Below are 10,680 nucleotides of genomic sequence, written 5' to 3' on the forward strand. Positions count from 1 at the left end.
ATATTGGCAAGAGGCTTTTGGTGATGGATGACTGTTCCAAGGAAAACAGGGTCTTTCTAGCTTTTTCTTTCCAAAATCTTGTAGTGCTCCACTTGTAGTTGTGCCTATGAACCTGGCTAGAACTGAGCCCAGGAGGCTAAGGTACTTGTTCAAGGAGGTATAGGGATTTTTATAGTGGAAAATGGAGGTGAATTTTGGACCTCTGTGCATCCCAAACTGGCACTCTAACCAAAGAGAAATTTATATTCTTTTGTTTAGATGCCTGTATGTATTTCATGGCCAAGTGCCAGGTGAGATACTCCTGTGTAAGAGTTTTCCTAAAATCCCAAAACCAATCCATGAGTTAGGAGGCAAATTCTGGCAGAGCTGGGAGGAAAGTAAGTTTTGGGTGAGTGCTCAGGGAAGTAGGACAGCCAGAACCATGTAAAACTTAACATGTTGCACTACCTTTGAGTCTTCAAGCCCAGCATGTGAATGTGGGCCTCCTCCTGGGTGATTCTTTGGGATTCAGACATGGAGAAATCATCGGATCCCTTGTTCCAAGCCAGAACAGGTTATGTGGTTCTCACCATGGTCATCCTGCTTGCTGGCCGTGTCCTGTCACCCATGTGTGGGGAGGTGCCCACGCTTGGATACCTTTTGCATACACTCCCTTTTCACCCATTAAACCTCCAGCTTTCCTTTCTCCCTCCTTCCTACAGCTTCTCCTTCCACATATGATCCTGCTCATTCAGTAAAGATCTTGACACGATGAGGGAATTATCCAGCTGTGAAACACCTCTGCCTTTGACACCCCCACCCTTTTCTATGTTCACCCCAGACAGACAGACAGACAGACACACACTGTCTCTGCCTCCCTGTTCAAGAGCATCAGCTCCACTGTGAGTATTATTTCCAGGTTGTAAAGCCCATAATGGACATTACCTCAGTCTGTGGTTTGGTTACAGCTGCCAGTTCAGTGCCTGAGTAAAAAAAAAAAATAGAAAAATACCCAAACCTTTATCTTCTAAGGCCCCCACACTAATGCTTTGCTGAACACTGCGGTCCCCAGCTGAGCTGTAAATGACTTTTTCATTTTCCTAGGCCTGCTACCCGGTCTGTTTGGTATTCAAGGGCACCCCACCAACAGGCACTATCATTCTGCTTGGGCCGAATTACTTGATTAAAACGCATATCAACTATTATGTGATTCGTTTTCTGCTGCTGCTCCACACCACAGCCCTCTAAACTATGTTAAACTGTAATACAGCTGCGCAGGCACGAGCAAATGGTGGAGAACGGGGAGTTTACAGGTTGGAAAGGGGAGGGAGAGGGAAACCCAAGCTTTATTGTATGGGCTATATTGATTATTGGGTTTTTTTGTGTCTGGGAATGTGCTTGGATAGGGGAAGGGGGGCGAGAGATGAATTCGAAACACCCCTGTCCCCCTTTGCAGTCCCACCTGCTGTTGAATAGGTTTGGAGGTGAGCGGGGGTTATTCTGCGCACACATATGCACCTCTCTCTCATTGTGAACTCAGGACTTCATCGTTTTCCAAGAAGAGACAGAAAAGGGTGTTCTGGTTTTCCCGTTGGAAAGAAAAATCAAGTCAATACAATTCTGTGCCTACGATGCTGCCACTGTGTCGCCCTTCTCTCGGGCTTTTCATAGTCTTGTTTGCATTTTGATGGGTTTTGTTTGCTTTCTGCCAGAGGGAAAGGCAGATCCTAAGAAGTCAGGGAGAGTTTCAGCTCTTTCTTCTGAAGCCATTGACTGCAGGGTCCAGCACATGCTCTGTGAATAAACAGCTGCATCTTGGTGATCCTTGTTCATCCCACATCCTTTTGGGGGAGTAGAAAGTGCGAGGTGTGCAGTCCCACCCTTCCTGCTCCCCAGATGTACTATGGCTGAGGTCCACGGCAAGGATCTCAGCTATAATAGATCTTATTATTTCAGCCCTCATGACAAGGTACCCACAATCGGAAGATATTTTCACCTGTGAGATGGGTACCTCCTCACTGCCTCATGGCAATGTGGTTCCATTTATTAAGGCAATGTTAGGCAGCAAAAGCATCACGTGGCAAGTGAAGCCTGCCCTTTTCAAGGTCATTGAGAGACTCTTTAATTGTCCTCCAGCATAAAATAACTTGAAGCTATTTTATGTACCTGAAGTTCAAGTACATATGGGACTGGAAAAATGTGCGTGCATACGTTTATGCAGGGGTAGCTGTTGGGGCCACCAAGCACGACAGCTTTGGTGGATGGAGAGTGTTGTGAAGAAGGGGGGACCTGGTGTGGGGCTGTAACATGGCGGTGCTCAGACCTTGCTGGTACCTTCAAAGTGAGATTTTTCTTTCTTCTCTCATGCTGTTAAATCCAAGTTCCCCTGTGGCTGCATTAGCTTCCCAGCCAGTCACCTCTAGATCTGGTTTCGTGGTGTGTTGCCGTTGCTTCAGCAGTGTCTGGGTGAGTTTGCTAAAGCCAGTTGCAGCACAAAAAGTGCAGTTATAGCTAAGCCATTCACAAAACCATTCCCTTCCCCCTCTTCATTTTTCCCCTCCAACACACATTTAATTTTTAGGATGGTGCAGCTGGAAGCAAGAGAAAAAGAGAGAGAGGAAATGAGATGAGAAATACGGTGGGAGAGAATGTTCAGCTCCCCTTTACCCTCTAACAAAATCCGATGCCCACTTTAATGAATGCGTTTTCATGTCTGGTCCTGTCTGCCAATCCTTCCAGACGGCACCAAGGTGCTTCAAGACAAGGCAGCAGGTCCTTGTAGAGCATCAAGGGCTCAGTCTGAGCCTGGAGGGTCTTGTTGTGGCCGATTCCACCTAATCCTGTTGATTAATTTAACTCCAGGGCTAAGAGGCGCCCAGAAGCAGTGAATGGAGGTGGAGAGGAGAAAGGCGGAGGGGGAGGAAGGGAAATAGAGGAGTGAAGGGAATGGGGAGAGGGAGGACACGTCCAGTCCATAATTACAGAGGGTTTTTCTTTTCCCTTTCCTTGAGCTCCAGTCTACTTCTATTCCTTTCAAACCCCTCCAGAGAGCTCTGCCCAGCTCTTGCTAATTGTACCCCAACCTGAATCGGCAGCATTATTCAGGAATGTGAGTTTGTGGGCCATAATTTACACATTTCCTCATGCTAGAATGGGTCCCAGGACAAGTCCAGGCTTATATTTGTCACCTTTCCTATGCCATCCTGCGCACACACCTGCACACATGCTCTGGCTGCACTCATTTCCATGGGGAGAAAGAACCATTTTCCCCAGCTCATCCTCCCTGAAGATGTGGGACTTGACATTGGTCCACGCAAACCTTCAGCAAGTCCCTTCACACAGTCGTCTCTCCCCCCTTGCACGAGCTGTGTTGTATCTCTGTTCCAAGAAGGTGCCTGTACATTTGAATAGCCCCCCCCAGCAGAGGGAAGAGCTTATGAATTTTCACACTGGCAACCTTGCTTTCATTCCCACAATGAAGCCTATGTCTCTTTATTTCTAAGAGTATTGCAAAGCAAAGAGATTTGAGCAGTTTGGTTTTTTTCTTTCTGAGCTACAGAGCAGTTACGCTAAATAATAAAGATGGAATCGCTCTTAAAAAATAAAATATAGTGGGATCAGTGTGTGTGTCCTGTAATACACACGCTTTTTTCTTAGTTTTTCCTTTTCTCTGACTTGTCCTCCCGTGAGATTTTTCCCTCCATTCACCTCTCTGTTCTGTTCTTTTCTGTCAATCTTTAGCCAGTATGATATCCTAGGGGAGCTGCGTATCGGACAGCTAGCTGTTTCCCATCCTTCATCACAACTAGTGATTGGTAAGCCACACAAGAAGCTGCTGCAACATATTTCTCCACCTTCATATTTACAGGGTGTTCATTGCTGTTCCTTGCTGAGTAAGTGTAAAATGCTACCAGCGCATGCTAATGATTATTTCTATGGCAGTAGCCCCGTTGTGCTGGAGGCTGCAAACTGGGATTCTCCCCCTGCTCGTGCTGCTGGCAGTGCCATGCATCCGTTTTTCACACAGGGATGTGTGGCAAAAAATGAAGTGTTCAAGTTTTGGATGAATCCCCCTGGAACTTGCCTAGCGAGGGAGTCTCCTTGAGTTACTCCTGCAGCTTTGTAAAACTTCTCATTGCACAGAAACTTTGCAGAGATTACGGCAGTGGTTTGTCCAGCAGGTTTCAGCTGTTTAGGAATGGAAAAGACCTGTTAGATCCTCGAGTTGCATTTTAGGCAGGTAGGGGAGACTGTCCCCTGATAATAGGGGATGCATTAGATAATAGGCTTGTACTGCAGTCTGTCTCAGCTGAAAGACTTTCTATATTATTTAATGAATCTGTGTCTGACAGCAGCAGCTGCATCGTACTAAGACCAGCTGGTTCCAGACATGCCCTGGGATTTTTCTTGCTCTCTTGGTTTCATCTTTGTAGTCGGGTTGTTGGAGCCTCGGACTTGGCACAAGGAGCTGTGGCTTCTTTTCCCAGCTTTGCTCCTGACTCACAGGGTGACCGTAGGTGGGTGACTTCCGCCATCCCTGCCACGGTTGTAAAATGGATATAATGCCAGTCGGGAGCTGTTTGGAGACTTGCGGGTAGAAAGTGTTCTGTCAGTTTATATTGCAAGGTTTGGCTCTCTACCCTTTTAACCCTGTAGCCAGCATGATGGCCAGCTCAGTTGCCGGTGCTGCTGTGAGAAGGACAGATTGTTACTCATGACAATTAGTTGTCCTCTCCCAAAACTTTGTGGCCAAATCAGGGATCCTTAATAAGGAGCATAAAGCTGTTAAAGAAAGTTTGGCTGTTTTCTCTTCCAGGCTTTTGCAGCAAAAAAAGTGAGCAAAGCGAAGTGTGGGAGATTAAACACATTACAGATCCTTTTCTAGACTTTTTTTTCCTCACCTGGGGAGATAGTGGATCCCAGGTTTGTTGTATACTCACTTGGGGAGATAGTGGATCCCAGGTTTGTTGTATACTATGTAAGCAGTTGGACCGAGCAAGTGGACGAGCTGTAGGTAGATGTTGCAGCATTGCTATCAAGTGGCCAAGAGAAGAGTTAGATCTTAAAAAAGTCATTTTGACATTGCTGTCACCATAGTACTTGCCAAGCAAGTTGGGGCTTTGTTGCACCAGGCGTGAAACATGCCGCAAATGACAATTCCTGTGCTAAAGAGCTCACAGGCTGAAAGCTGCTACTAAGCGTGCATACTAACTATACAGAAATGCGTATTTACTATAAAGAAATATGCTCAGCTGCAGAGTTAAATGACATTTAACAGTATATTTTCCTTCCCCTTCCTCACACCAGCCCTCTCACATCCTGGACCAAAACACACGTCCATCCTTATTTTTTTCATATCAAGTATTTCCAGAAAAGATACTATACTAATTAAACCAATAATAGTCAGTGACTTAAGTGATTAACTTAAAGAAATTTACCGTATGCTATAGGTTTCCAGATGTGCTTTTGCACAGCATGGTACTCCAAGGTCCAGATGTGCTTCTACCTGCCCCGAATCATCTGGGACCCAGATGTGAAGGGCTGTTATTTTCAAGTACAGATGTTCCTTTTACACCACTTGAGACTCTAGACCTTCCCTGAAAATGGGCATAACCAAAAAGCTAGTTTAGTAACAAATTTCTGCTATGTACGTTGAAACTGTCTTTAAAATGTGGGACAGATGCTGCTCCTCTAAAGTCAACGGTGAATTTCTCACTGACTTCAGTGAGAAATAAAGGGTTCTTGATTTAAAAAGATGAACATGTGTAAAGACCCTGTGTATTGGTAAGCCAGAGCTAGAAGAAGGGAAAACGTCTTGAGGTGATGTGTTTGCCCCCAAAACAAGCCACCCACTCCTCTGCAGCAGAGTTTCTCTTGACTCCAGCGCAACTGTAGTTAGCTGAGTTCTGACACCACATCCTCCCTGTGAAGCCCCAAGACATAAAAGCATTTTTGTATTGCAGCAAGCTGAATGCAATGGCATTTTGTGGTGATCTCAGTATAAACAAGTGAGCTCCGATGGGATATTTGCCTCATACTCCTCAAACTGCCGCCACTCTCGAGCAGCTGTTGGGGAAGTCACAGCTGCCGTTCCCAGCTCTGAAAAGAAGAAGGCAGATTTTTGGATGATGATAGTATAGAAGCTGAACAAAAAGAGAAGACTGAAAAACACTATTAATGACTTTAGGGAACTTTATCGTCAAGATGAGCATATGTAAGTCCTGCTTTAATCCTAAATTAGCAAAGGTTTACTCAAAACAAAAAACATTTCTCTGTGAGCACAGTGTTTAAGCAGATTCTGGCTCTCAGTCTGTGCAGTTATTCTGAAAGATAGCAGTCAAGCTTGATAGGGAAAAAAAATGAGTGCACATTTAGTGAGTCTCCTATTTTCATGACAGAGAAGGAAAAGGTGACAGAGGCCAGATCCCTCACCTAGCTGAAAGGTTTCATATATCATATTCTTCCTTCTCTGCTGCCATGAACCAGTGGCACATTTTTCACTGTCCCAAAGGCAGACATAAAGTTTTGGCCTGGCTGAGATCCTCCATACATCAATATCTGCACCACAGGGAATCTTTGAAACCCAAGCTTTGCTCCACGAGAGGCCTCTGGCAAACACTAGAGGCACAGCTAACGCTGTTCTCGGTGCGTCCACTCTAAAATCCACTGGGTCTGACTGTAGACTTGGTGAATATCAATGTAGTGCCTTCTGCTTTAGCTCCAGACGACAAGAAAAAAAAGATCAAAACTGGGCTTTCTTATTCCAGCTATGCTTACTCGGGTTTGGTAAGGGCCTCAGGAGGCAAAAGATGTGGTCCAGGGCTCAAGGCAGGGAGAAGGGAAAGGCAGAGGTCCAGGGCAAGTGAAGATGGAGGAAGTAAGTGACGAATTAAACATTGGTAAAGGACTTTCATGGCATCTTAATGCTGTAGGAGCCTGGCCTTGTGCAAAACTCCTGCTGAAATTTGGGAAGTTAAGAGAAAAAGAACTGTATCCTGTGGGCAGCCCAACCCAGAGGTGAAGCAGAGTCGGAAAGGTTTTTCTCAGCTGTAAAAATTCCTAATATTTCTTTTCTTCTTCCTGAAGTGGTTTAAAAGAATTGAAATTCAAACACTGACACTTGTCAAAACACAAGACTCTTCTTCCTGAAGTGGTTTAAAAGAACCAAAAAAGATCTCAAACACTGACACTTGTCAAAACACAAGAGCAAATCAGGCTGCACAAGTCAAAGCATCGTGTATTGAATTTTTTTATGCACTCATTTCAGCTTCTACATCTTTTCAATGTAGAACATGCAGCTCTGAAACACAGTAATTTCTAATGAAAAATGGAAATTTTTTGAAATAACTTAAGTCTTAACAACTGGAAGTTCTTTCACTGTAACAATTTCAGTAGTGGACTTTGAACCTTCCCTTTCCTGCAAACAGTTCTGATTTTGATAGGTGGGCTTTTTACAATGCGGGGAAAAAAAATATCAGGAAACTACAGAAATAGTAGAAAACTGGTGGATGTATTATACATGGACAGAGTATTTGTTTCGATGGACACCACCGCAGTAGGTCTGAGATGACTTTGCTGGGCTGCTTAACTCTTCCAACAGCCTTTCTCCCTATGGCTTTTAACCACGCAAGCCTCATCTCCCACTTCTTTACCACCCCAGGTAACAGGCTGGACGAAGGCTCTGACGTCGAATCCGAACCAGACCTGCCTTTGAAGCGCAAGCAACGCCGCAGTCGAACCACTTTCACCGCTGAGCAGCTGGAGGAGCTGGAGAAAGCCTTCGAGAGAACCCACTACCCAGACATCTACACACGAGAGGAGCTAGCTCAGAGAACCAAGCTCACCGAGGCCCGAGTTCAGGTAAGGACTAGAACCAGTGCGTGGCAAGTCAGCCTGGTGGCACAGCTTCTTGTTTATCTCGGGGAAAGAGATGGTAGTGCCAGGGATGAGGTTGTTGAAAGGTGGTAACATGGACGCGCTTCTTCTCTGGAGACGCATCCACAAGGATCTGAGACTTAAATCCAGTTCTGCAGATTCCCACGTTCCCATGGATTTGCAGATATGCCATTTGGATTTGGCCCATTGCAGAGGTACCAGCTGGAGGGTTTCCATCCAGGTTGAGACCAGGAGCCAAATTTTCCCTAACTTGGCAAGGCATTTAGCTCTCTGTTTTCTGTTTGAGGAAATTCCTCCATTTGGCGAGGAGGAAGCAGCGTGTGTGTATGTTTGTATTTGGTGTTTTAGGAGAAATCGCACCATTTACCAACCTTGCCCAGGGGAGCAGATCATATTTTGCAAAGTTTGCAAGTTCTGTGTGTGAATTTTCATAAAACTTTTTTTTCCTCGATCTCCAGAGAGCACAAAAAGGGCGGGAGGAGGGAAGAAGAGGGGAGGAGCAGGAAGGGAGGGTTTGGAGCCGGGGGACTCTGACATCTACACGATTAATAGCCCTTGTGGGAACTCCACACAGAGACCCTTATGTCTTCCAGATAAAGGCTGGGTCAGCAGTGTGTGCAAACACGCAGAGGGATAAGGAGTGTGAACAGATCGGGGGGTATAATAGAGTCCCTTGGGGAACGGGAAGGAAAGGGGGAGGGATTGGGGATTGTGCTGGGTTAAAGAAGTGAAATGGAGACCCCAGCAGTCCATCCTCCGTGTGGCCAGTGCGATTAGGTTTCAGGCTAAGCACAAGGGTCTCTGTGCACGCAGCCGAGAGTTGAATTGCGGGCACTGAGAGAGGAGGGAAAGAGTACTCCAGGCTTGTGACAAGGAAACAGTCAGTCAATTAACCAGCTCCTCTGAAACAAAACAGGCTTTTTTTTGTTCTGCAGTTCTCAGGATAATGAGCTTGATGGGCTCGCTCAGAAGCCAAAACCACCAAAAGTTTTTCCTGTTTTCCCCCAGCTGTCTGGGAATGGACATTTCCCGCCACACCTGGGACATTCACTGGTTAAGGACTTTTCCCATTAGCTTTCTTTCCCAAAGAAGGGTTAAGCCAGTCACAGCACTGCAGCAGATGCCCTCTCACCTCCCTCCAGCTTTCTCTTGGGAGGTACTGGATTTTCCTGAATCCATCATCCCTCAAGATTTGGCTACGGAGACTGCGAAAAGGAAAGCTAGCAAACTTTAAACTGATTCTAGTTTTGATCTTAGCCAAAAGACTGTGCCAGAGTGTTCAACAGTAATAGTGTTAATTTGCTACCCATGTAGGTTCATAGGTAGATGGAGCCTGGGAAAGTGGCTAATTAAGGTGACTAAACTGCCAAAAGTTGGAACATGTGAATTCCCCCATTTTTGTTTTGCATATTCTGTTTCTAATTGCTCTCACTTGTGTAGATGGACATAAGATGTTAAGAAGGGAGTAAAAATAGATGTTTCTCTGGCAAACAGACTGAAAAAAGAGGAGTTTCAAGGGAGAGCAGAGTTTAGGTAACACCTTTTTATGGGGTGAGAGAAACCTGCGTTGCATAAGCAGTGATGAGGGCATGCTGGGGAGGAGGGGAAAAGCCCTGAAGTGCCAGGGAGTGCAAAAACCAGAGGCAGGTTCTCTCTTTTCCAAGGCGCTCTGACCTCACCATGACAAGGCTTGGGAGAAGGGAGGGAGGCGAAAGCAGAGAAAGGGAAAGCTAAACAAATAAATAAAGAGAACCTTTCCCTCGTCTCAAGCTGTGATCTCCAAATCCCCCTACTTGCTCCCAGGCAGCTTGCATGGAGGTTCCTGCCAGGGCTCTAGTAGCAGCTGTTCTCTGAGGCACATTCCTGATGGCTTTCTCATTCCAACATCCTGGCAGAGTCAGCTTCTTCCCACCACTTTTAAGCCTGCCGCCCCTTGTAAAATTTTCTGGATATCAGAGCAGATCTTTTACTGGCTCTCGGGACCTACAAACATTAGTCAATCAAGTTCTTGTGGAAAAAAAAAAAGCCACACACACACACACACATCCACACATGCAGCCATCCAGCAGGGAATCTTCTACCACCTTACAGTCTTACTCCTGTCTCAATAGAGTTTTTAAGGCCAAGAGACGTGCTTTGGATTAAAGATGGCTGTAATAACAGTAGGGCCAGCTGAGATCAGGGTTTCTGGGTGTTAAGGGCCATGCCAACATCTACCCATCTATCTTGTCCCCAAAAGCTTATCATGTTAACATGTAAAATGGGAAGCAGACGTGTGAAAAGTATTTTGTGACCCATAGTCACAAAAGAGACTCAAGAGCAGCCTTCGCTGCTCCTCAGTGTCTGGTCATTGCTTCATCCATCTTCTGGATCTCAGTGCCACTTGTCTGCTGCGCAGCCATGGCTGGACAATCCCCTGATCACACCCAAGTCTCTGAATCACAGCTCAGGTGTTGCTACCGGGCTTTCTTACTCTATCGCATATACACAACATCCCTGCACTAGAATCCCATTTTGCTAATCACCGTACAAGCACTGAACAAAAACAAGCAGGCCTGTCCATCTCTTTGCTTCCTTCTCCTCCTCACCTCTTTGCTTTACCATGTGAAAGGTGAACTTACCTAAGCCTCATTCGTTCTCTTTGATACCTGAGTATTCACGTACCATAATCTCTTCTACATGAAAAGCTGATAGCTCTGTTAAACTTTATTGGCAGGCCTCAGAGTCTGGCTGGTCATGCAGCTGTCCCGCTAAGTGGAAGTTTGACACGTTGACAGCTAATAAAATTCAAAATCTGAACAACAA

The 10,680-nt window shown here is 45.7% G+C and overlaps 1 protein-coding gene across 1 annotated transcript in view; it reads left to right on the plus strand.

Moving 5' to 3' along the window:
- Window positions 1-10,680, plus strand: part of PAX7 (paired box 7) — a 104,990-nt gene that overhangs the window by 41,379 nt on the left and 52,931 nt on the right. Inside the window, exon 4 of the mRNA XM_009289575.2 lies at window positions 7,640-7,839. Within this exon, the coding sequence (XP_009287850.1) occupies window positions 7,640-7,839 (200 nt within the window). The remainder of the gene's footprint in view (window positions 1-7,639; window positions 7,840-10,680) is intronic.

This window comes from Aptenodytes forsteri, unplaced genomic scaffold (genome assembly GCF_000699145.1).
Source record: "Aptenodytes forsteri isolate BGI_AS27 unplaced genomic scaffold, ASM69914v1 Scaffold61, whole genome shotgun sequence".
Taxonomy (NCBI): Eukaryota; Metazoa; Chordata; class Aves; order Sphenisciformes; family Spheniscidae; genus Aptenodytes; species Aptenodytes forsteri.